The 26,555-nt window shown below is 45.9% G+C and overlaps 1 protein-coding gene across 1 annotated transcript in view; it reads left to right on the top strand.

Moving 5' to 3' along the window:
- Nucleotides 1–26,097, top strand: part of SFRP1 (secreted frizzled related protein 1) — a 48,222-nt gene extending 22,125 nt beyond the window's left edge. The window contains exon 3 of the mRNA XM_037526125.2: nucleotides 22,634–26,097. Coding sequence (XP_037382022.2) covers nucleotides 22,634–22,956 — 323 coding nt within the window. The 3' untranslated portion in view covers nucleotides 22,957–26,097. The remainder of the gene's footprint in view (nucleotides 1–22,633) is intronic.
- The last annotated feature ends 458 nt before the right edge of the window (nucleotides 26,098–26,555 follow it).

The raw sequence follows: 26,555 nt of genomic DNA, 5'->3' as shown, positions 1-26,555 counted from the left end.
AGGAGCTGTCACTGTCTAGCCCCCCAAAGGAGGGGTGTGTTCTGTGTAACTGTGGTAGACCCGGCTTGTTGAGGAAATGAGACCTCATTCAACAAGGAGTGGAGTCCCCACCACAGGAGCTCTTCTCAGGCTGGTGGGCCTCTTGCCTGTGACTCCCCACCCAGGAAGGCCTGTTTTTGTCAGGAAGCCAGAAGCCACTACTCCCGTGGTCCTTTCTGGCAGATTCCATGACTCAGTGACTCCTGGAGCACCTGCTATTTATTTCCTCAGGTGCTCCCACCTGGGAGGCAGAAGTGTTGGCATTGAACTATCCTTCAGATGAGAATATCAGGTAATTTACCTGAGGAAGATGGAGGAATGAACTGGACCCCCAGCTCATTAGGTGGCCCAGGGACATAGAATGCCCCGTTTCTATTCAGTGTGGACTTTAGCTGTAGACCCAGTCTTCACTGGGGGAGAGACTGACTCTGAGGGGTGCAAAAACAGAATGAGAAGTCACTCTGAATTGCATGTCTTTGAGATGAAGGCCAGATGGCCTGGGGCACTGTGGTCATCTCTCTCGGGCACTGGCCCTCCAGTTGTCAGAGAGGAGGCCCGAGAGCCCTGGAATGGAGTGCAGGCCCCAGGTTGGGCCTCCCTCTTCTGCCCTTGCCTTCCTACAAGCTGGACCATCTGGTCCCACCCCCCACTCTCTGGTATCGGTTTTCTTGGGGATTTAAAAAAAAATCCTCTTTTACCTTCACAGTTGGATAACTGTGTGTGTGGTGGGGGAGGGGGGCTTGTGCATGAAGCTGCCCTTCACTGGAAAGGGAGTAGAATCAATAGGTGGTGTTGATTTTTCTCTGTGACTGACAGCTCTTTGCCTGCAGCCTTCTTTTCTTTCAGACTTAATGTGTCTTCTGGCAGATTTCCTTGTTTTGAGTGATTACTCAAAGCAGAGACCAGGCAACCCTAGCAGAGCACCCGAGCTCTCATTTCGCTTGCTCTCATCCCCATCCCTGTCTCCCCTTCCAGCTGCTCTTGGGGAGTGAGTTGGGGAGAGGAAGCTGTTCTGGGCTCGCTGTAAACTCTCTATGCCCCTACTTGGTCCTCCAGATTCCTTAGAATGAGCAGCTTGAACTGGAGTTGAGATGCTGCTTTTTCATCTTAGGGAACCCTCCATGTGAAATTCTGGGGGGCGCACACACGAAGAAACTCCAGTGTAGGACAGGCAGCTCCTTCTCTGGGGATCACTGGCATCCTCCTGGGTCTGAGTTGGTGGTATGAGGTCTGGAGCCCATTTTCAGACTACTTTAAATGTTTAAGTTTAAGTTCCTGGGAGCACATCCCATCTGTCTGAGTCCTGGCTTCACCCCAAAATGCTGCTCAGAGGAAGACAGGTCGGGTACCCATTGGAACAGGCCCCAGGACTGCCCAGGAACTACCCTGACTTGGAGAGCATAAAATGCTGGACTGCAGCCACTGTTTTATCCCATCTGTGACCTGGGTTGAGCTAGGGGTTGGCAGTGATACCCCTTTCTCTCTGAAGCGGGTGGGAGCTGCTTTTCTCCTTTTCTGCAGCCCCATCTCTTGCAGGAAGTGACTTATCTGAGAGGAGCTGGGGTCGTGCTCCTTTCGCCTGGGTGGAGCTCAGGGCTCTGGCTTCTGGTGCTGCTCTGGCATTGAAATAGGGAGAGGGTGGCTTGCATTTGCTGAAGAAGGGAGGGAAGCTGTGTGATTCCCCTGTGCTACAACTTGAGGGCCTGGGATTGTCTCTCTGAGACAGTATATGAAGGCTAAAAATGAGAGGGACATGTGCTTAGGTAACAGGAGGGGGTACGTGGTGGCCATGGGGTGTCAGGGCCTTGTCCAGCTATTGGCTGCAGGCAGCTGAGGCTGTGGTCCCCACTTCCTCCAGACCTCCATTTTCTAATCTAAAAAGACACCAACTAGGTGGCGTCCTCACTTCCTTTCCTCTCTAAGAATCTGTGCTTCTGTGTCCTAAGCTAGTGTTCTCTGAACACACACATGAAGCAGAGCTTGTGCCTCAGAGGAAATCTTACCCCGAACTCCACTATAGAAAACCGATGAACATGGTTTGGGGTTGGAGAGGAGGGCCCTGGAGCGGGCGTGGTGTGTGGAAGGGGGTCTGGCCTCAAGGGGAGAAGGCTAAGTTTATTCAGTAAGACACTTACCCTGTGCTCTCTTTCTGGAACACTGGGCTATTCCCTGAATGTCTCCTGACCTGGCAGCCTGTGGAGCAAACAGTGACATTTCCCTCCCACCCTCCTTCCCCTGTACTTGCTGTGTTGCTCCTGCCCATAAACGGGCTTCTTGGCAGTGCCCTCAGGGAACTCTCCCGAAAGTCTTCGCATCCTCCCTCAGGGTGTCCAGACGGTGCCACTAGCTGTGCCTGACTGTGTATTCTCACGCACTGTGAATCCTAGGGGTTTATTTTATCCAGAAAGTTCCTCTGCATTCACACACACGGGTAGTGGTGATGGGGTGGAGGGTGGAGTGGGTGCATCTACCTGCTGTGCCCTCGTCCTGCTAGGACCCCTACGTATGGCGGTGGCTGGACAGAGCAAAGGAACAAACTCTAATCAACTCTCAGTCTTAGTTGAACTAATCAATGGAGACTAGAAAATAGTAGGCATGAATTTTTTTTTTTTTTTTTTGTCTAGAAAAATTGTACACCTGGGAAGTTTTCATACTATCGGTTGCCAATTTTGTTCTAAACTTCTGGCTTCTCCATTCCGTTCAGTGAATCTCTATAGTGCTTGAAATAAAGCAATCTAGTACCTTCACATAGTCTTTCAGGGATGTTTCGTTGGAGTTCCTCTCCAGCTACCAGGTCTGTCTGATAAGGGGGACTTGACTTATTCTCTGGAAAAAGCCTAAAGATCATTCCTTTCCCATTTAAAAGAGAGAAGCCTTGCATTTTGAATAGGGACACAGTTGACAGCTACCTAGTTCTCACTGTAATTCTAACACATGTCAGGGAAAAGTACTTTTTTTCCTAGCAGAGGAAAGAAGAGACCAAGATGTGACTGTGTCCCGAAGCTCAAGAAATAAAGATATTGAAATGTAAATGGCAGAAAGAAAGGAAGAAATGGGGTAGGGACTGTGTTAGCAAATGTCATATAATAAAAAGCAAGAGTCAAAACTCAACAGTGCTCTTATTTGTGAAATAGTTAATGTCATCATTCTTTTGGGGAGTGCTTGAAAAGGAGTGAGATCATAGAAAATGAATGAAATTTCTAAAGCTAGAGTTAGTTTGGCTAACTTTAATTATACCTCTTTGCTTCTCCTGAAGATGGGGGGCACTTAAAATTTTGGGTTCAGGAGTTACAAATAAATGAATGAGTATAAAAATAAAAAGTATAAATAGAAACATAAATCTGTATATTTATACTTATGTGTAATTTATTTTTGATTGTGTCATTTGGTATTTAAAAGGCAGTATATTCACATGGTATAAAACAAAAAAAATGCTCAGAAGAGTGTAGAATCAAAAATAAAAGGAACAGGTCATTTTCAAATTGCCTTCCCTTATTTTTATTTTGAACCTACCAACAATCCTGTGTGATATTAAAAGTATTATTATTTCCTTTGTGGGTTGAGGAAAATGAAGCTCCGAGAGATGAAGTGACTTGCCCTAGGTCACACAGCAGAGCTGGAAATCAAACACAGGCGTCTCAGGCATCTCAGCAAATCTGCCACGTTTCTCATAGCTGACCGGCTGTGTCTGTTGAGAGGCAGTCATGCAGGAGGTTGAGTTTGGACTTGAAGTAGGGCTTTAAGTTTGGACTTTCTAGGGCTTTCGTAACAAATTACCACAAACTAAGTGGCTTAAAAAACCAGAAATTTATTGCCTTTTAGTCTAGGAGGCCAGAAGCCCAAAATCACTGTGTTGGCTGGATTGGTTGCTTCCCAGGACTTTGAGGGAGAATCTGTTTCCATGCCTCTCCTCTAAAGGAGCTTCCAGCAATCCTTGGTGTCCTTGGCTTGTAACCCTAATCTCTGCCTCTACCTTCTCTTAGCCTCCTTCCCTATAAGTCTGTATATCTTTATGTTTCTTTCTTTTTTTTAAAAAAAGATTTTTTTATTTATGCATACAAGAACTGGGGTACAGACCAGAGGTATGGGGGTGGGAGGATTCACCAGAGACAGAGTGGGGAGCAGAACAGGCAGACTGACTGAAATACACTGCTGAGGGGAGCAGCAGGTGAGTCAGGAGAGGTCTGCTGTGCCATGTGGGTAGCTCCCTGGTGGGGGATCAAACTTGTGCTGCAGTGGCTGCGGATAGACTTCATAGGTTGCGTCTTAATATCTTTATGTTACTTTTCCTCTTCATAGAAGAACACCAGCAATTGGATTTAGGGTCCACCCTAATCCAATGTAACCCCATCTTAACTCAGTACATTTGCAAAAGACTGTTTCCAAATGAGGTTACTTCCTGAGATTCCAGGTAGACATGAATTCTGGGAGAACAGTGTTCAGACTCATTATAGAGTTCTAGAGCCACTTATTTTAGATTGAATTTTGGTCCCAGGTTCATTTGCTAGCTGGTGTCTTTGGAAAATTATGTGCCTAAATTCCCTTGTCTAAAAAGGTGGATGATAGTACCTACTGCACTGGGTTGCTGTGAAGATGAACAAGGCCCAGCACCAGGGTTCCTAAAGGCAGCCTTGGTAGGTGATGGTAGAGGGTGGTAGCCATTAGAGGGACAATGAACTTGCAGCTTCACAAAGAAAAGTCAGCTTGATGAAGTGGATACTGATGTGTGAACCTTGGAGCCAGTTTACAAATGAAGAAAGCATTGTTTTGTGTCTGGCTTGACATGGTCCCCCCCGACCCCCCCACCCTACCCCCCAGGATATGCTGTGCCTATACCACAGGACTTGGCTCCCAGTAGCCGCTGGAAGGCAGGGAGTAGTGTAAAATACAGCAAAGCTCTGCTGGTTAGAAGCGGGGACATGGTGCATTGTCAGAACACCTGGACATCTGCTGTGCAGCCCATCCAGTGAGGAGATGGCAGATGCAGGCAAGGGGGGCAGTCAGCTCCCCAAAAGTTGTTGTAAGAACCAGGTCCGGAAGGGTGGGGAGAAGGCTGAGTGCTCTGAGGTTCTCCAGTGCTCTAATGAATTGCCCCAGCAGCTCGTTTTAGGCTCTTAAGAAAAATAAGGACCCTTTAAAAGTGTTTATTTGTTGAACATCAGGCACAGTGCGTGCATTCACTGGAGGGAGGTATTTTGGAGGAGCCACGTTCAGGGTAGATTAGAACTCCAGAAACAGTCCACAGTATTGCAAAGGCATCCTAGATTTTGAGATTGTGTCTTTCCTGATCGGTCATGTAAATGAAATTCTTCATCCGGTGGGGTGTGTCAGTTTCCTCTGAACATGCACACAGCCCCGCAGGCGGCTCATCATAATGAGCCATGGCGCACGTGCTGCGTTAAGGACGGTTTCACAGGAAATCCTCAATTTACAACAAATTAGCACCGTGGCTGTTGTTTATATGGTGTCTCTATATACACATCTATCCACAAAAGATGAACTGGTGCTGGTGTTTGTATAGCACCTAACAGTTGACAAGATGCCTTCCTACTTGCCAGCTTACCTGGAAACTTCCGACGTAGCCATAAGCTTAAACATTGTGTGTTCGGAAGTGACTGCAGGTGCCCCAGTAATGATTGCATGTGTGGTGACATTCACCCTCTGTCTTCCCCTGTCCATAGTCACATTAGTCCTGTGCTGAGGCACCAAGGGGTGACCCCACTTCTCTAGCCTCCTGGACATCTCCCTGTTTGTTCCAGGCAAGGCCTGCTGAGTGATATGGATGTGGTGGGTGCCTTGTGTCCAATAGCAGGTGGTCAGGAGAGGATCAGCAGGAGGAGGAACTCTCCCTCCTTGGGAAGGGATGAGGGACAAGTAAATGTGTCAGGCTGGAGCTGACCCTCTGTCAGTATTGGGCACACCTGCTGAGGGAGCAGGGTGCTCCTGCACCATCCCACTGAGCCTCAGCCCTGGGATTGTACTGTCTTTAGTAGGAAGTGAAGAACTATGCTCGGAGAAAACTGGAGCACCTTGAAAAACATCTGTAGATTCTGGAGCCAGCAACTTGATAAATAGCCTGGCGGCATTAGCTGGCTGATCCCCAGAATATGGTCCAGACACCTAATTCCTGCTGAGCTCTGTCTCAGCTGTACACCCAGTCTCTGTCCAGCCCCCAGACTTCACGTGGGACTCCTCTGGACCTGGGGATTTTTGTTCCTCCTCTGAGGCCAATACTTACTTGCTATATATGTGTACTTGTGTGTGTGTTGTTGTTGTTGTTTCTTTTTAATAAGTGTCTTTCCTGCAGACTCAGAGGACCACAGAGAGGGATTCGTTTGCATTCCCATTGCCTTTAATTTCCTTGTACCACATGCTCCCCTGAGGCCTTCAGAACCTCTGCCCAGTCCCTTGTATGTGGGGCTCTTAATGGGTTGAGAGAAAAAGATACCCAGTGCAGGTCACAGGACCTGGAAGCAGGAGGCGGGACCTCCAGCTGGGGTCGACTCCGCCCTAAGTGGAGGAATGTGGAGCTCTCAGTAAGGCGCCAGACTAGAAACTCCCAGAAGGAGGAGTCCAGCCTGGAGCTAGGGTGGGGTGTGACTCCTATGCCCTTTTTAGATTCTTGGATTTCACCAAACCTACCTTAGGCCAAGACACTTTTCACATTTGGGAGATGAGCAGCCTCTCCGTTCTGCCCAGTGTACATCGTAATCAACTGGATGTTTATCTGTCTCTAGCGGGGCGTGGGCCCTAGGAGACCCTTGTGACTGTGCTCCTCCCAGCCCCCCTGGACTCAGTATGAGCCGGCATTGCCTCGTCTGAACAGGGAAGATGTGTGTTGTGGGCCTGAGCTCACACTGGACCTCAGTGTCTGCCAAGGGCTGGAGTCGGGCAGGCTGCCAGGAGAGCTATGTCTTCCCAGCCACCCTGCTATTTACACAAAACCTAGAAAGAATGGGAAAAAAGAGGTTCAAGGGCAGAAAGTTGGATAGACAGGTAGGGTCGGAATAGGAATTGTAACAGGGTGGTCCCCAGGAAAGGGGGAGGTTCCCTGCCCCACCCAAGGGAGGGTGGAGCTGAGCAGGAAGAGGAGAAGCTGTAGAAGAGACTGAGGAAGGAAGGAAGCAGGATGGAGCCAGGAGACCTGGAGGAGGCGCATGGAGCCTAGAGACACGTGAAGAAACCGCGCTAGTCTTTTGGTTGTGGACTGGGTGACACAGATGTGGGTGAGACCCGTGGGGAGGTGACAATGGCAGCTTTTATCTTGATGTTGATTTTGCTCTTTTCCTTCCGGGCTTGTCTGGTTGTTTCTGGCCCTTTTCTGTGGGTCCCCACTGGAAGATGCTTTGGACTTGTGGCAGGCTTTGGGGCCTTGCTCTGGGCCAATCCCATATGGATGGACTTTTACCCACGAGGGGACGGGTAACTTTGGGTGCTTCATTTAGAAACTAGACTCTTTGCCTTACCTGTATTGTTTCCTAGTTTTATTAAAGTTCCTTCCCATTAAAGTCTCCTATGTTTTGTGTTGATGCGGCGGATGGCAGAACCCATTTAGAATAGGCACGTTTGCGGGGTTTAGGCTGCCCCTCTCCCTGTCCTATAACAGATTGAGTGGATCATTAGTGGGAGGCAGATCTAGAAGTGAGGCTTCTGTTTCTGATTTGGAGGAAATTTTTTTTTTTTTAAAAGATTTATTTATTTATTTATACAAGCACTGGGTACAGTCAGAAGCGCGGGAGGGTGAGAGAATTCACCAGAGCGGGGAGCAGAGCAGGCAGAAGGACCGAAGTACACTGCTGAGGGGAGCAGCGGGCGGCAGGAGAGGTCTGCGCGCCATGTGGGACCCTTCTCTGGTGGCCGGGGAGCAGCCAGGGATCGAACTGGTGCTGCAGAGGCTGCGGGCAGCTTCGCAACCCAGCGCTCAACCGCTGTGCCACTGGGGAGGCCCTGGAGGAAATTTTTTAATGATTAGAACGAAGACTTGTCAACTTAGATTTTCTGGGGAATGTTCTCTTTGTGCGAGAAAATCTGTCTATGTGTTGAATCAGAGTGGTGCTTCCCTCACTGAACCTTGAGTACCCTTGGGAGGGAAGAGAGGGACACTGAATCCTGGGCCAGAACCTTCCCTGCCCCCAGTCCTGAAAAGCTGCTGCCACAGTGAACGGAGGACACCCCAGGGCCCAGATCGTCTTTTCTGAATCTGTCCCAAATAGCTTTGTGCCCAGATAACTGACACCTCTGGGCTTGGTCTCCTCCTGTCTGCCGAGGGGCCTGGGCTTAGCAGCCAGTCATCCCAGCTTCATGGTTCTGTGTCCAACAGACTCTGCTTTTCCCCTATTAGGAATGTCTCTGTTTCACTGCTGGGCCTCCTGGGTCAGAAAGTGGGCATTATTCTCTGCCCTCACCACGAGCTTTGGGAACCAACCAGGAGAGGGAAAGAAGGAGCCCTCCAGGTTCCTCCCCAACATCTCCCCTTGCACTTCCTCCCAGCCTCACTCCATGTCCTTCTCTGTGGTGACCACCCCACGAAACATTGTGGAGCAGCAAGGAATTAAAATTTTGGGGGGTGGGAAGCCCTGGTCGGTCACACATCAGATTAACCGGTGTTTAATTTGGTGTTTTGTGGGATTCCTACAAGGCATTTCTTCCTGAAGATTCAGGAGACTCCCTTGTGTGCAGGATGGTAAGAGTTCAGGGCCTGTGTTTCTTTTCATTAGCAGAAGGGGATGATGGCCTTTATTTCATTTGTATCATTTTGTAATAAAATACCAAATTCTGTCAGATGAAAAGGGAGTAGAACCTCTTAAGAGGAGCAAAAAATAACCTCTGAACTCCATTGGTGAGTGGAGGAGAGACATGGCTGTCATCTTTGAACACTCATCTGCCCAAATTTTTTCCTGAAGTGACTCACATTCTTCTGATTGTAAGATGCCGATTTATTGCATAAAACTTGGAAAATAGTGAAAAGCATAATAAGATTAGACATTAGTCCAGAGAGTGGCTGCTGAAATTTTGGTATATCTTCGATACTCAGTTTTTGATAATGATTTCTTTCCAGTTAGCTTTGTAGCATAGGGATTCTCCATTGCTAAAATGACTTTGCAGTTTTCTGCATTCTAACCTTTTAAAAGCTGAGGTTTTTACTTCTGTTTCAATATGTCAAATTAATATCTTCTTAATTACTGGGTCCTTTCCAAGGGTCTCAGAGGCACTTTGCTCAGTCCTTTTGGGACAGTTTCTGGTCACTTTGTTGGAGAATATTCTCTGCCTGTTAACGAGCAGAGGCAATGACACTGGAGCGAGGTGGTCACCTACCGAGGTCCTGAGAGGTGTGCTGGTTCATGGGCCCTCTGCTGAGACCTGGGTCCCTCGAGTCTGCCTGCAGAGGTAGTCTTCCCATCAGTATTATTTTTATTTTGTGAGCTGGACTCCCTGGCATCAAAACTCTGCCTCTGCCTTGTTGTGAGACCTTGGCAAATGATGAAGACCTTTCTGTCTCAGTTTCCTTATCGCAAACTGGTTATAGTTAGAGTGTCTACCTCATAGGGTTATCAGGAGATTCAGTAAGTTAATATGTGTGTTTCTTAGACCAGTGCCTGGCCCAGGCCAGTGTGCAGTAATTGACAACTGCTGCTGCTGTTCATACTCAAGCAGATGCTTGTGCAAATAATTCCAGCCTACTAGTGAGGCTGTGAACTTCAGGGCAGTGGCTGTGCTGTTGGCATTTTGTATCATTTGTGTAGCCAACAAATGTTCCACTGAGCTTTCTGGTGTACAAGGCACTGCACCAGTTGCTGAACAGAGATGAGCAGGTGTGGCCCATGCTCTGCATGAGCTCACGTGGGAAAGGGACGGAGCAGACATGCTCATGGGTCAGCCATGCTGTACTGAACCACGAGTCAGACCAGGAGGACCATGAAGGTCAAGGCTGATTGGGGCTGGGGCCAGCTGGGAGAAGCTGTTCTGCAGCTTGACCAGGAGGATGGGTGGGAGAAGCATGCATTTTTCCTGGAGTGCACACTCTCTCTTCTGAGAGAGGGATCAGCTAAGAAAGCCATAAAGGGATTCGGGCCGAGCTATGCCTGCCCCACCTTCTCTGAGGCTCTGGACTCAGCTTCTTCAGGGATATCCCAGCAAAGCTCCCAGAACTAGCCCAGGGGGGCAGGGCATGCCCGAGGCCTCTTCTCTGGTCTGTCAGTGGGGTAGCATGGAGGCCTGCTGCTGTCATACTTGAGTGAATCTATTGCTTCTCTGGGGCTGTCTTTAGGGTTAGGTGACTTCACACCCAGGCCTGATCCTGTGCCCATGTGCTTGCATAGGCCTGGCCCTGGCAAAGATAAGCCAGGTCCCTAAGTGACAGGAGCAGACAGGAGCAACAGCTCCCATCTGAGGTGGTGGTGCTTTCCCTTGAATGACTAGGGTTTCTATACTGATTTCAAAAACAGCATAATCCTAGATGAGGATTTAAAAAGATTGCCAGTGCTAGAATGAAACTGAAGTGAATTGTTCCAGTGGCTTTGCTGAGACCCTGAGAAGTAAAGTGACTCACGAAAGTTTATGCAGAGATGCAGTGATGGAGGCTGAACCAGAGTTGGGGTCTTTTGGCTCCGGACTCAGTGGCCTTTCCTCTGAAATGTGCTAGCAAACCTTTGCTTTCCTAACTTTGCAAGAATCCGCAGCGATTCTGTGAAGGATGTTAGATGAGCCTGCCCAAAGCCGACTGGGCCTTGGGTATTCCATGCTGATCTTGTTGACTTCAGCCTGAGCTTTAGAGAGCTTGGAGAACTGCCTTGGTTTGCCTGGATGTTCAAACATCATTTAAGGAAGAGTCCTCAAAACACACCACTGTGAATAACCAAGGTGACAATCAAAAAGTCCGTCCTAGGCCCACCCTCAAACCTATAAAACTATCTTGTCCCCAGACCAGAAGCAGCCACCTCCCCTGGGGACTTGTTAGAAATGCCAGTTCTTGAACCCCACCCCATTGCTACTGGGTGAGAAACTCAATGTGTGTTTAGCAATCTGCATTTTTAACAATTCCACCAGGGATAGGATGATGCTGAAGTGTGAGGCTCCCTCTCTCAAACATCGCTCAGAGCCAGTGGTAGCTGCTGGCTTTTTTGATTCCTCGATTCTGAAATCCACTTTCTATCTTCTTTCAAGAGACCATTCCACACTCCAGCTTGCCATTTGGGCACACGCTGGGGGGTGGAATGGAAAACCAGTGACCCCATGCAGCACAAACTGTTTGCCTTGGCGGGTTTGCCTGGACTCGGAGCCAAGATGCAATCAATTCTAATGATTGACTTTCTTTAAGTGATTCTCCTATTCTTCTCTGCCTCCCACTGGGGAGGTGGGGGAGGGACATGGTGCTTACTGGGCCCATGCCCCCACTGCCAGGGTCACCAAGACACACGCCTTCCCCAAATAAAATCACACCAGGCAGCACTTTGCTCTCAAAGTGGGGTTTTCATTTTGCACCATTAGCTTAAGTCAGTGGGGATTTAACACAATCCATGAAATCAAGCAATTAGGCAGCGGGATTCCGGATGGCTGACATTGTTGCTGCTGTGCTCTGTGTGTGTGTGCGTGCATGTGCGCGCACGTGTGTAGCGAGGGTCCCCTCCTCCATAATGTTGCAAATTCCACTCTTCTGCCTAGCCCCCTTCCCCTTAAGACCCAAGATGTCTGGGATCCAGAAAACAGGACAACTTCATTAAATAATTTGCCCCAAATCAGGAACGTTTTCTACATCTGCTGTTTTTTTGTAAATGAGAGGAAAAGCAAGCTGCTTTCAATTTTTCTTGAGGAGGGTTTTGTTTTTATTTTTTATTTGGGGGTGGGGTGGGGAGGAACATATCTCCTATAGTCAGTAAATGCATGTAAGTATGCAGTGTGTGGTTTTTGGTCAGGGGAGAGAGTCTGAGTTATTGTGACCAAGTGCAAGCTCCTCTCTTTGCTATACGAATTAATGATGCCAAACATTGGCTCCTGTTGGGAACAGAGAGGTCTTTTAAGCTGCCATTGCAGGGCCTTTGTCCCTAGAACTCATTTGGGCCCTACTACCTCAAAGCCAGAACTTCTGCTGAGTGCTGGAAGGAGGCTGCAATTCCTCACAGCCAAACCCTTATCCAGCGCTGTTACCAAATCTCATTGCACAGTTGGGTTTGGAGATGGCACCTTCTGCCTCAGGGCCACCAGCCCACCCCAGAGATCTGTGAAAATGGGACCAGGAAGGAGAACATTCTGTCTTCTGTGTGTTGCTCAGTGAGGTCTTGCTATCTGACAGGCATTTAAATCTGGAAGAAGGCTGATGCGTGGGTGCCCACCTGTGTACCCCTTCCTGAGCCAGGCTGCTGGTAACAGGCAGGCTTTGTAACGAGTACCAGGTCTCTTCCCTGTGACAAGCTTACTCTTCTGCTTCTGAGAGCTTTTATTTATTCTATCTGTCTGTCTATCTATCCATCCATCCATCCATCCATCCATCCATCCATTTTAGTGTAGAGGGGACTTCATTCCTCTCTGCAAGAGAAAATGATTTAGGGAAAAAGCAACTCACCCGGTATCGGGGTGTGTGGTCTGTTATCTGCCACAGGATGATTGTTCCTTGGCACCACATGGACAAAATGTATCCAGGTGCTGCCCAACTGTCTCCAGAACCTGAGGGACTCCACTCATGTCCTCATGCCCCTGGCTCAAAGGTGCTGTGAAAGAAAATAGGGGGCTGTGGCCTAGAGGCAGGGGGGCAGGTTTCTCATGTAGCAATGAGAACCTCCTGCTGGGTGACTTTGGACAAGTCACTTCCTTCTGAGCTTCAGTAACAACAGGTTTAACATTCCTTCCAGTTCTAATAATCCAAATTCTACTACTTGTGATAGAAGTTAACCAGACTGATTTGTTGGTGTGATCATTTTGCTACATATATACACACACACACACACACATCAAATCATGTTGTACATCTGAAGTTAATGTTATATGTCAATTATATCTCAGTAAAAAAGAACATTAATTTAAAAAGCAAAAAAAATCTAAATTCTAACATTTTCATCTGAAAATTGATGAGAATTGACTAGATTTGTTTGCTGCCCCTTCCTACAAAAAGTGGTTGAAAAAGCAGAATTCTTAATCAACAAAACCATTTTGAAACCCTAACACAAATAGCTTCAGTTGAAGGGAGAATGGAGAACTTGGAAAAGTAGTCTTTGTGTTTCCTTTAAGATCTCACATTCTGTGATTAATTTATATTTTATATACATTTAAGCTCTTTACTAGACGATAAGCTTGTTTAAAATTTGGGGTTTTTTGTTTTAAAATAAAAGCAGCTGAAAAGTAATAAAAGGCTTTAAACAAAAACTTCAGTTCCTACCTGTAAAGCCAGGAACTGGACACGGTGCAGGTTTTCTGATCCCATGCAGACCGGGTAAAGGAGGAGTCAGAGTCCTCAGTAGTTTTGCAGGTTTTTTATTTGGGGTTCACCAGGCATATGGCAGGCAGGGGTGCTGGCTGGGGGGCTGGGAGGCTGGCAGGCCTCCCAGCCCCCAGCTAGTCTTCACTCTATCTGGGCTCTCTAGCGTTCGTTCTGCTGCTTCGGCTTCTACTGCTGCTACTGCTGCTACTGCTGGCGTCCCCGTGATGCCGCCCTTAAAAGCACAGTCTTAACTCAGCTGAATCCCATCTACCTATGCCCACACCCTATTCCAGGTGCCCGCCATCAGGCATGCATTCAGGACAAGGATCCATCATCTATCCTGATGGCGGAAGGGCAGAAAAGCCTGATATTTTCTTTACCCTACACTACCCCAGGCTTTCCTAACTCCTACAATCTAGGGGTGATTGTTTTCAATTATTTTAGCTATTCTCTGTGATATTTAGCAAAATGAAGTAGATTGCTTTCTTATAATTTGATTTCTTAATTTTTAGGCATTATTTATTGATTTGCTGGTATTGAAGGTCTTCCCTCTTCTCCCTATTCTTTCCAATGCAGTTATACTATACTAACTTGGTATATACTATACTAATTTGGTTAAATTAGTATTCATTGTTTAATTTATTATAATTATGTCAATATTATTTGCAGCTGAGCATATACTATACTGCACTTACATTTATTTACTTTTGTTTTTCCTTGAGATAGTAATTGCTCCTTTTTATTTCCCCAGTTCCTTCTGTTCATATTATGATTCAACCCCAAACTTTATTGCCAGCAAACATCAGGAACCTCTTTCCTGTCTCAGTCTGGATGATTGAGTTGTAGGCTTGCCATACAGTTATTCTAGAAAAACCATGTTAAGACTTGCATTGCACTGTCTTCTTCTGCATTTTTGTAGAGCACATCGAGTCGTTTCCCAAGAAGAGATACCTGAGAGATAATTTTTCTTTTTTTAACCATTGAATGTCTGAAGATGTCTTTATCCTACTCATACACTGATTGATTGTTTGGCTCAGTATTGAATGTGGGGATTTTAAAGGTGTTCATGCATTATCTGCCATTATTTAGTGTTACTGTTGGTAAATCCAATCATTTCTGATACATGACCCTTTGCATTAGATATAGACTCTTTTATTCTCTAGAGGATGTAAAAACTTCTCTTTATCCCTAGTGTTTCTAAATGTCATGATTCATTGAGCTGAGCATGGCTTAATATGTTCATGTTCTTCATTTCTGGAAATTTTTCATGTATCTTTCCTTTGGTATTTTCACCTATTTGTTTTCTTGATTTTCTCCTTCTCTAGTGTCTTTTACTCAGAGGTTGAAATCTTTGGATTGATCCTTTGTCTTATCTTTTATTTCCCATCTTCTTGTTGTTATTTTTCATTGTGTTCAGCTTTCCAGGAAATTTCTTCAACCTTTTCTTAAAGTACTGGTATTTCTTCTCATATTTTAAATTTCCAAACAAATATTCTTTGAACATTTGTTTTAATAGCTTTCTGTTCTTGTTTCATGATACCTAATATTATCTTTTTAAAAAGTTTTTGTGTTTGGGCCTCCCCTGGTGGCGCAGCGGTTGAGCGCTGGGCTGTGAGACTGCCCGCAGCCTCTGCAGCGCTGGTTCATTCCCTGGCTGCCGGCGAGGGTCCCACCAAAAAAAAAAAAAAAAAAGTTTTTGTGTTCCCTACATTGCTTCTGTTATCTTTGAATTCTTTTTTTCTCTTTGCTTTGTATGCATATCCTGTTGTCCACATTTAGAAGTTTTCCTTAAATGCCTATGGATCCTTGACTGTCTATTTGAAATTAAGAGTAAAGCACTAAATTGGAAACTCTGTGTATATGCATGACCTGGGTCTCATTTTAGAGTTTTTGTTGAGGAGAACTATTGGTCTTTCTTTTGGGCTATTTGTTTCTTTAGAGAAGAATCTTTCCATTCCCTGACCAGGGGATACAAATGTAATGTTCTACAATGTGTCTTACTGTGTACTAAGTGGACTTGCATTTCATTTTCTGGGGCTCCTGCAGCAGCTCACCACCCTGTCCTCCTGGGCATGTGTCTGCTGTGTCCCGTGGTCTGTCTGGTTCAGCCTTTCTGTATAGAATAAACCTCTTGGCTGCTGCTGGAGTTGGTGGGGGGCAGTCACTTGGATTCACGGAGCAGGCCAGTGGATCAAAGTGTCCTTATTCAGAATTTGAAAAAAAAAAAGGAAATAAAAAAACCCCAAAACAGTTTCTGTATTTAATACCACCTCTGTAATGGAGTTCAGAAGAAGCTGGTGCCCCTAATTTGTGAGCATTTCAGGGTCCTGCAATGTGAATCAGCTTGTTTCTTACTATCATCTCTATCTGCAAGCAACTAGGTTTCAACTTTCCCTCTCCCTGTCAACCAGCTTCTACCATCCATTTGTTTTCTATTATACTAAACATTAATAAGTTCTTGTTTCCTTTCTCTTGCATGTGTTTATAACTTTTTTAAAAAAACTATAATTTCAAACGTCAGGAAGGAGTGGAAATGATTGTATATGTTCATTCTAATATGTCTGACTGCAAGTGGCTGGTGGCAACCCCTCAAACATGGTAGGAGCTTGGTGGTTGGTAGCATGACATGCCTTTCCATTTTACCCGTGACCCCACTGGGTATTAACTCTCTGAAATTCACTCTTACCCTTTTGGGTCTTGGCTCTCACAGATCATCAGTGACCCCTAAGTCAAGTGATCTAGTCTCATTCACCCTTAAACCCTGCAACATTTGAGATTTCCCCCCATTTGAAACAACTTTCTGCTGCTTGTTCTTTTTTTTTAAAGATTTTTTTTTTTTAATAGAGGCATTTTATTTATTTATTTGTTTGGTTGTTTTGTTTATACAAGCACTGGGTACAGTCAGAAGCGCGGGAGGGTGAAAGAATTCACCAGAGCCAGAGTGGGGAGCAGAGCAGGCAGAAGGACTGAAGTACACTGCTGAGGGGAGCAGCGGGTGGCAGGAGAGGTCTGCGTGCCATGTGGGACCCTCCTCCGGTGGCCAGGGAGCAGCCGGGGATCGAACCGGCGCCACAGAGGCCGTGGGCAGCTTCGCAACCCAGCGCTCTACCGCTGCGCCACCTGGGAGGCCCTGTTCTTTTTTTTTTTTAAGATTTATTTATTTATTTATATAAGCACTGGGTACAGTCAGAAGCGTGGGAGGGTGAGAGAATTCACCAGAGCCAGAGTGGGGAGCAGAACAGGCAGATTGACGAAATACACTGCTGAGGGGAGCAGCGGGCGCGGCAGGAGAGGTCTGCGTGCCATGTGGGACCCTCGCCGGTGGCCGGGGATCGAACCAGCGCTGCAGAGGCTGAGGACAGCTTTGCAAACCAGTGCTCAACCACTGCGCCAAGCAGGGGAGGCCCTGCTTGTTCTTTTTGAGATGTCAAGCTGCCTAATTTTCCACCTTGGCCTCTGACGGACTTCCAGTAATTCTTCATCCTCTCGCTCCAGTGAAGGTGATTCCTGGGATCCCTCTTTCTCTTCTCTGTACTCTACTCTCACTATAATTACTATCTGTAATCAGAGAAATCACTGACTCAGTCCCGTCTCCACCCTTCCCATCGGATCCTTCTCACAATCCTGTAGCAATTCCACATTATATAAATGATTGGCCCTTGGCCAGTGCTTGCCTTATATCTGTGTACCCTGTCTGGTTTTTGGAAGAATGGAGGCACATTAGAATAAATAAGGAGGTCAGGAGGAAGAGATGATTTTGAAGAGTGTTGGTTTGGGGTAGGTATAGAGTTTCCTGTTCTCATTTTAGCCACAGAAATATGGATAAGCTTCATGGGGAAGCTACCAAGAAAGTATAATTTGTGTGCAAAACAGTGGTTTGGGTGACTGAAAGTGGAATAGAACTGTCTACCTGAATGTATTTTATGATTTCTGAGAAAGACCCAAACAGCCCTTTACTGCAACCTCAAGAATTGGGCTTTTAACTTTTCTGGGCCTCCAAATTCTTGCTGGCAGTGAGCAGCAAGGTGAGAGATGGGAATACATTGAATGCTTGGAGTAGGATGAGTTGTTGCTAAAAACAAAACAAAAGTGTTTTTGTTTCTTGCTTTGTTTTGCCTTAGCTCAGGGACCTGCAGTTACAGGCAGCAGAGATCAAGGGCCTGTGGCATTTGTGGCAGCACCCCCCCCAACCCCAGGGAGAGAAGGGCACCTGAGAGGGAAGAGATGATTGCAATGTGGGGGAGCTGTTTTTGGCCATGGGCTTCATTGGCTTTCCCGGGCCGCTGAGCACGGACCCTCTGGGTGGAGCTCCACCAGACTGGCAGTCAGACCGCACCATACACGTCACAGATGGAAAACTGAGACTTGGGAGCTCAAAACCAGATTTTGTGGTCATGCAGTTAGAACCCAGGACCCTTTACTTCATTCAGCTGCTGTCTCCTGGGGCTTTCCTCCCTGCCTACCACCATTTGCACTGCAAACTGTGAACACAGTCCACGGGCAAAATCCTGGGGGTCCAGGCATTTTCAGCACAGTGGGGGCTGCGGGGAGGCAGGGAGAGGAAGCGGTGATCAGTCCCAGGCTGCTCCTGGGCCAGCATCCACCCTGGTCCCTGCAGCCCCTGGATGTGGCATGGTGGGGGCTGCGCACATATCCACAAGGCACGGGGAAATCAACCTCGAACGGCTAATCGCCTATCCAAACATTGTTGGTAATCTGCATCCCTAAAATAAACCCTTGAAAGATGGAAAGATGTTAGTAATTTCTGGCCATATGTGCCTCCTCCTTTCCTACTCTCCCCACCTCAAAAAAGAAAGTGAGCCAAATGGCAAGAAATAAAGAGCTTAATGCATAACACATTTCCATCATTTGAGCTACCCCCTCCCCTCGCCGTTCCCCCCACCTATGTAAACTAAATTCCTTTACACGGTCATGGCAAAGGAACATTAATTTTTGATTTGAGTTGTGATTAAAAGCAACACAATCAAAAGAATGAAATAGTTTCCACTGAAGCAATATCATTTTAAACTGAGTCATGGTATAGTAGGAAAGAGTGTGGTCTTTGGGGTTCGGTGTGGGTTCTAGTCTTGATCCTCCTATTACAAACTGTGGCCTCGTGTTGTCCGTACTTCATCTGAGTCCTTCTCCTTGATTGTAATAAATAACGTTGATGCCTTCTTGACATGGTTGTGTGAGCATTGCTGGAATCACACACAGAGCACCTACCCCGGCTCATGTACGCAGTCCAGCTGGTGGGGGTGCTCAGTAAATGGTGATTCACTTCTCCGTAGAAAAGAGGGTGCCCACATTGTCAGCTGGCACATGCCTTCATCTGTCCTGATGATGTAAGTCATTGCTCTTCTCTCAATGCTTGCTTCTCAGCCTTTGACTTTGGGGACTCGCTTGGGACTCATCTAACGCCGCCACTTCTTGGAGGGTCTTGTGAAAGGAGCAGTATTGTTCTTACTGCCTTGGCTGCATGCAGTACTCTTTGCTGCCTTTTGTTGATAAGTGGTTTCGCCAGCCCTGTTTGCTGTACTTTGCAGAGGGGAGGCAGAGATGGAGACTTGGCGTTGCCTCAGGGTGGGCAGTGAGTCTCCTGCAGCTCGTCCATTGCTCAATGCTATTAAGAGCTTCCCTCATTGGGCCTCCCTGGTGGCGCATGGGTTAAAGACAGCGTATCAAGCTATTGCCAGCCAATGCAGCACGAGTTTGATTCCCCAGCCAGCCAGGGAGGTGACCCACTTGGCGCAGCAGACCACTCCTGACTTGCCTGCTGCTCCCCTCAGCAGTGTATTTCAGTAGATCTGTCTGTTCTGCTCCCCACTCTGTCTCTGGTGAATCATCTCAATGCCCCCCACCCCCAGCCTCTGGCTTACACCTCAGTTCTTGTATGCATAAATAAATAAATCTTAAAAAAAAAAAAAAAAAAGAGCTTCCCTCATCAATGAGCCACAGGCCAGAATAGGTGAAGTCTTTTCTTAAGTGAACAGGCCCACACCAGCTACAAGGTCTATAAGCCAACAGTGGAAACCGTTAGGGAGTGGACCTGTTTGGGCATGTCTGGGGTGAGGTCTCAGGGGGGTGGTTTTTGCTACTTTCTATTTGCTGCGTGCCTCCCTGCTGGTCCCACTACATCCTGTCAGTGGTGGGGGTGGGGGCTTGACATAATCAGAAATGCTAGTCAGTGGCTGGTTAGGGTTGGGGAGAGAGTTAAAGAAGGAAACTCTTCAGCCCACTCCATGTGTGCTGGGAAGACCACCCCAAGAGGTCAAGGTTAATCCTCAGCAAGAGCATTCTGTTTCTTCCTGCCCAGTTCCTGAACCTTCCATCACCTTTGGGAGTGAGGCATTTCTTAAGAGGTACCAGGCCTAGGATATCATATGGACTTAAGTAGGCGTCAGTGTCTGGAACTCTTTTTGTAAGAAAATTTTTTTTTTTTTTTTTTGTAAGAAAATGAATGTGGCAGGAGCACGTTTAATTTACTGAGTAGACACATTCGTTCAAAATTTGTTCCTAGAATTTCCCACTCTTTCTTATTCTTGGGCTTACCAAGGGTGTGTTTTTTATCCAGTTAAATATTTAATCATAAAACCTTCACAAATGCCACTTTGCTGGAGTATCTCTATCAATCAAGAGGATCCATTTCACCATTTACTAAGTCAAATCACTTTTAAATATGGGTGAAACTAGAAGAGGGTCTGATCTTTTCCCCCTACTTTCTTTGGTCCATTTAGTCACACTACCTACGTTTTGCATCCATTCTCAATAATTTTGCAACCATAGTCAGCCATGGATTACATGGCGATTAAAAGGGCACATTCAGACATGGGTTTACGTTTAGGATTAGCGACTTCAGGCCAGTAAACTTAACCCTTACACCTTAGTTATCTCACCTGTTTGCGGGGGAATAATTGTACCTTTCTCATGACCTTGTTAAGTTTAATTGAGGAAATGCATGGAAAATACTTAGCATATTTCCTGGCACGCCATATGCTTTCGTAATTGTTAGCTACTGTTATTGAGTTTAGATTCAAGACATTCCTCATGAAAGCTTTGAGTTATTAAAACGTGAGGGTTTGGTCATTTTGAATTCATGAGGATTCAGAGGATATCCAAATTATCTGGTGACTAGCATCTAGAAAATGATCTTCAATCTCTTTATAAGCATCTGGGGCCAGTCCTCGTGGTCTGGTGACGGCAGCAGCATGTGTTCATTTCCAGGTGATAGAAATGTCTCCTCCCGAACTGTTCTTCAGTAGGCCCCCATAGCCATTACTAAAGTATCTGGTCCACATGTTAAAAAAATATTATTAACACAGGGTCTGCAGAGACAAAGAAAGAGAAGGCAGTGCTGGTGGGTGTGCTGGCTTTCCTTTCTGCATGGGTTGTGCTGAGAACAGAAGCAGCCTGAAGACCATGTTAAAGTTGAGGAGCACCCGAGAACATCGCCAGGACCTGCTCTGATTTGGCAGAAAGCCAAAGTAGAGTTTGGTTCTGTGTGTTCTACTCTGGATGGAACATGAGGGCGCCGTTAGTGGTTGGTTCGTGGCACCCTGGCGGGGACTCTGATTTCTCCAGTGCTGATGGGGGCATTGATATTGGGAGCACCTAATCATGATATTTTGAAGTGCTTGTTAACTTTCCCTTGCCAGCTATGCACACATAGATCCTATCCTTTTAATAGGGCCCAACTTTCATGGAATTTTGGGTCCTGTGGATGCTAACAAGAAAAACCAATAATTTTCTTTAAAAAAAAAAAAAAAAAAAAAACAGGACCTCCCTGGTGGTGAAGGTGGTTGAGCACAGCGCTAGGAAGCTGTCCATAGCCTCTGCAGCTTGGGTTTGATCCTGGCCAAACGGGGAGTTACCCACATGGCACGGCAGACCTCTACTGTCTCACCCGCTGTGCCCCTCAGCAGTGTGTTTTGGTCAGTCTGCCTGTTCTGTTCCCCGCTCTGTCTCTGGTGGATCCTCTCACCCTCCTGCACATCTGGCCTATACCTCACTTCTTGTATGCATGAATAAATAAATCTTAAAAATAAAATAAAATAAAAACAATTCAGGATAAGTTTTTCCTTTGAATGCTGAGGTCGAGAGACCAGAATAGCATTAGATTATGTGAATCCATTATATTGGATTATATGATCCTCTTCTTTTAAAAAAATCATAGATACATTTATTTTATTAATGAAGTACCCTTGTTTTACATTTTTGTTAATATTTTGACAATATAGGATTTCTCCCCTAAGGTGTGGTCATCGTAGCTCTCCTACCACCTAGTCCTCCACCATACTCCATTGTGTCTTCCCCTCCCTGCTTCTCATCCTTCCCTCCTGCCCCTGTCTCCTCCCCTCCCCTCTGGGGTGCCTCAGAGCACCCAAGTCAGTTTTCAAGGATTGGTTTTATAGATTGTCTTTGTCTGACCCTTTGTTTGGTTTCTCTATATTCCACATATAACTGACACCCTCTGATGTTTATCCTCTCCTCTACCTTATTTCACTAAGCATAATCCCTTCCCTCCATATTGCCACAATGGCATGAGTTTCTTTCTTTTGGTTGCTGAGTAGTATTCCACTGCGTGTATCTACATCTTCTCTGATCCTCTTCTCTTAAAGCATTTTATGATGTTCTGAGTCATTGGATTTTAAAATTAAAACAATATCATTGAGGGCCTCCCCGGTGGCACAGCGGTTGAGCGCTGGGTTGCGAAGCTGCCCGCAGCCTCTGCAGCACTGGTTCGATCCCCGGTCACCGGGTGAGGGTCCCACATGGCGCGCAGACCTCTCCTGCCGCCCGCTGCTCCCCTCAGCAGTGTACTTCGGTCCTTCTGCCTGTTCTGCTCCCCGCTCTGACTCTGGTGAATTCTCTCACCCTCCTGAGCTTCTGACTGTACCCAGTGCTTGTATAAATAAATAAATAAATCCTTTAAAAAAAAAAAAAAACAATATCATTGGGTCTTGAAATTTTGAAAATCTTAAGGCACCTATAGTAACTACTGAGACACCCTGAGAAACCTCTTCTCCACCAGCTATAATTCTTCCTCTCTTTCCTTGCTATTTGCTTTTATTTTATCTCCAGCTTCTGCTGTGTATTTGGGTTGTTTTAGATGAAAACTGTGTTCTAAAATGCTTTTTCTCCCCCCTTCTCTCCTTCCCCTCTCCTTGTCCTAACTACCCCTAGCACTGAGGATGAAAATCAAAGAAGTGAAAAAAGAAAATGGTGACAAAAAGATTGTCCCCAAGAAGAAGAAGCCCCTGAAGTTGGGGCCCATCAAGAAGAAGGAATTGAAGAAGCTCGTCCTGTACCTGAAGAATGGGGCAGACTGCCCCTGCCACCAACTGGACAACCTCAGCCACCACTTCCTCATCATGGGCCGGAAGGTGAAGAGCCAGTACCTGCTGACGGCAATCCACAAGTGGGACAAGAAAAACAAGGAGTTCAAAAACTTCATGAAGAAAATGAAAAATCACGAATGTCCCACTTTCCAGTCTGTCTTTAAGTGATTCTCATGGGGCAGGGTGGGGAGGGAGCCTTGGGTTGGGTGAGGGGTCGGGGCTGAACAGATCACCCTGAACCAGGGCCTACACACTCACTGCTCCCCTGTTGGTGAAGTACGCTGTCATCCATTGCCTTATTCCTGCAGCACCCCTCTCCCCCCCTCCATAGCCATGCTCCAGAACCCAGTATAGCCAATATTTAAAGCCGCACGCCCAGGTAAGGAAAACCGTTTAGCTTAGGAAGCTCTTTAAGATTTACAGTGTGGAACAAAAGCACATTGCTAAGTAAAAGGAGGTGCAAAAACTTCAACCAGAGACACAGTCACTAAGTAAGAACATATTGCTAGTAAAAAGGGGGGCTTGGGCAAAAAAGTGAGAGACAGCAGCAAAAAACTCAGTTCTGCAACTTTCTTTGTGTGATTACATCAGCTGCATCTACACCTTTGAAAGTGGAAAGTTCTAACTTGGTTAATGCCAGATCATTTTCTCTTTCTACCAGCTTTAGATGGTAACAGACACACGTCATGTTTACAAAGTGAGATCAATTCCAGAAAGTAGTAGGTGCAGGAAGAAAAAGCACAAGTACAGGATAAAACTGTGAAAACTAAGGCAACTTGTGACTGTCCTTTGATGTGATTCTCAGGCCCCAGGAGGTGCAGGTAGCGCTGCCTCAGCGTGTGATGGAATCTCTGGACATGTGTGGGGTGCCACGTGCCTCCTCTGTGTGAGGGAAAGGAAACTGTGGGCTCCAAACCCAAGCCATGAAAGAGACAATGATTTTCAGACTGAGAAGGCAAGTGGTTAGTGGTTTTCAAAGAACATAGTTAAAGGAGAAAAAGGAAAAAATTTACAACAGTGCAGGAAATTGCTAGTCAGGGGAATTGTAATTGGGTGAAGAGCTTAGTATTCTAATTTCATCTGTTCATTTCACATTGTTTTTAGTGAACAACAACAGAAACCCCTACTTTGAAATGTCTTTTAGAAAACTCTACATCGGGCATTGGAAAGGGGTTCTAAGACCACTTGGGGCTATTTTGGAGCAATGTGACACTCTACTTGGCTTTTTCGGAGGGAAGTGGATTGGCGATCCTGCTTCCTGAGGAGTTCTGGGTTGCCTGAGACCCAACACCACACCTGTCGAAATTCACAATGCTCCCCCTTCTTTTCTCTCCTGAAGAGGTGGATTCCTTTAAACTTGACTGCCCATAGATCAAAGAAAATCAGAACAGCCTGCTTGCCTTTCCTCCTGTACTTAAAAAAATTTTTTTTTTCTTCTGCACAGGAACAGTAAGGCTACAAATGTCCCCATCCAAGGAGAGAGTTTCAAAGGCAGTTTTGCAGTTTTTTCCTGAATGCTCTAAGTTATTTCTCAAAGCCCTTGTGTTTAATAAGTGACGTACATAAACTTGTTCACTTATGCACCTCTATTCGTCTTGTTCAACGTGTAGGAAGTAATGCTAAAAAAATCACTGTTATCCATAACCCCCACCTCCCCAGCCTGATTCTTAATTCTCTTTAACATCTTGTGGACTTTAATGATTGTCCCTCTGAGCGAATGTTTATACCCAGTGCGACTGCAGTGAGGCTGGAACATGCCCCCATCCCCTGCCAGTGACCCTGGCCTGACACAGAAACGGTGGAAGCTTCTGTTAACTTCCAAAGACTCCAGTCTCAAAATCAGCCTGCCAACTTCATTACCTACCTGAGGGTTGTCCTGCTTTAATTAACATCTCACAATCAGTGATTCCATCATTTTGACAATTTTATTTGGTTCTCGTTGACTGTTACTCAAAAAATTTTTGGGGAATCTTACGTGATTTGCTATAATTTTGGATGATTTAAAAAGTGTGTACATATATATTAGTTAATTAGAAATATTCGTTCCTATTGTCAACTGAAATTCAGAGCCATTTCCTGAGCGCGAGGGTCTCAGACTTAGTTTTGGTTGATTAACTCAAGAGTTCAGTGCTCTATGTATCTGCTTGTTTTGACAGAGTGAGTCAGAGAGGAAGGCCCTCTGTCCAAGCAGGGCCTCAGGAGGAGTATTTATGAGGGGTATTAGCTGTTACTGTAGGCAGACTATCGAAAAATAGAGGTGGCCATGCTATGCAACTATCTACATGGGAATTCTCAGGTGGGAAGCACATTTTCAGAAAGAATTCAAAATAAAGTAGAAATGTGAATTGCAGCGACTGGTCTTATCCCAACTACAGAGTCCCTGGACTTTGAGCTCCACTGTGGACTTGAGACCAACACTAGCATTGTCCACAACATATCAGTGATTTCAGGGTGCCAAGGGAGGCTATGGGCCTAAAGCTGCATTTTTAAAACTCTTTGTTGTTCTCAACAAAGGATATAAGAAAACCAATGTGCAGACTCATTGGCTTGGTCATTGGTTTCAAAAGAGGAGGTCTGTATGTGATTCGGGAATTATTACTAGTGCAAAGGTAGGATTTGTAAAGATTTAAAATAATCATTCTGGGAGACTCCTGAGAGGTTACTGGCAGAACTCATATAACTCTTTGAAGAGCATTAGAAATTACCTTAGAAGAGTGAGGTGGGAGTTCCAAGAACACTTTTTTTTTTTTTTTTTTTTTACAGTACCCTGTGTCACACTTGGCTCTTGGTGTCTGTGAATTAGCACCAAGGTCTCCCTCAAGCAGAATCCAATCCAAGCACCAATTTTCATTTGGATCCATAATCCTGGAAATCCCTCTGCCCAAAGCTACCATCTGTTTTTCTCATCAGACTGCAAGTAACCGGTTGCTTGTAACTTCCTAGATGTGGTGGCTCATATGATCTGTTCTAGAATGCATCCTAGGCAGCTCCCATGGACTCGTGTACTGGCCCTTTGACCTGTCACCAGCAGATACAGAGGACACAGACGAAACTCATTTCCCCTAGCTCCTCCATGTAGCTCTCTTCTTTTAGAGTCTAAATCTTTTACAAAAGCTTTGAATACTGTGAAAATGTTTTACATTCCATTTCATTTGTTTTTTTTTAACTGCATTTTACCAGATGTTTTGATGTTATCACTTATGTTAATAGTAATTCCCGTATGTGTTCATTTTATTTTCATGCTTTTTCTGCCATGTATCAATATTCATTTGACTAAAATCACTCAATTAATCAATGATAATGTGAGTTGTGACTTTTTCCCCCAATGATACACCCCTCACCCTCTCATTCCACACACACTCCCTGCTTGAGTTCTTTTTAGTGCTGTTTTCTGGTCCTAGTTCAATAAATTTCAAATGGTGACTGGGCATGGGTGGGCTGGAGGAGCACCTGGGAGGTTCTGCGGGCTACTCTCACCCCATCCCACGTCTACCATCTGCTCTGTGAAAACTTCCAGAAGTGTTTCTCCTGGCTGTGTGTGTTTTAGATCAGAGAGAAGGTTACATACTTGCTCTGCAAGAATGTATTTTCCAACACTGCCTGTGTTTCTTTTCCATGTTTTTGGTTTCAGATGCACTTTCCCCTCCAGCCAATTCAATGTTAAGATTACCAGCTAAAATTTGAAAACTGTTTGGTATATGGAGTCTTAGACCCACACAAGGAGACCCTGTTTGCCTCTTTAACTTTAGATGAAGAAGCTAAGATAT

This window comes from Talpa occidentalis, unplaced genomic scaffold, assembly GCF_014898055.3.
Source record: "Talpa occidentalis isolate TD23 unplaced genomic scaffold, MPIMG_talOcc4v2.1 talOcc4.4, whole genome shotgun sequence".
Classification (NCBI taxonomy): Eukaryota; Metazoa; Chordata; class Mammalia; order Eulipotyphla; family Talpidae; genus Talpa; species Talpa occidentalis.
The sequence above is the reverse complement of the archived record's forward strand: the minus strand, read 5'-3'. Positions and strand labels throughout refer to the sequence as shown.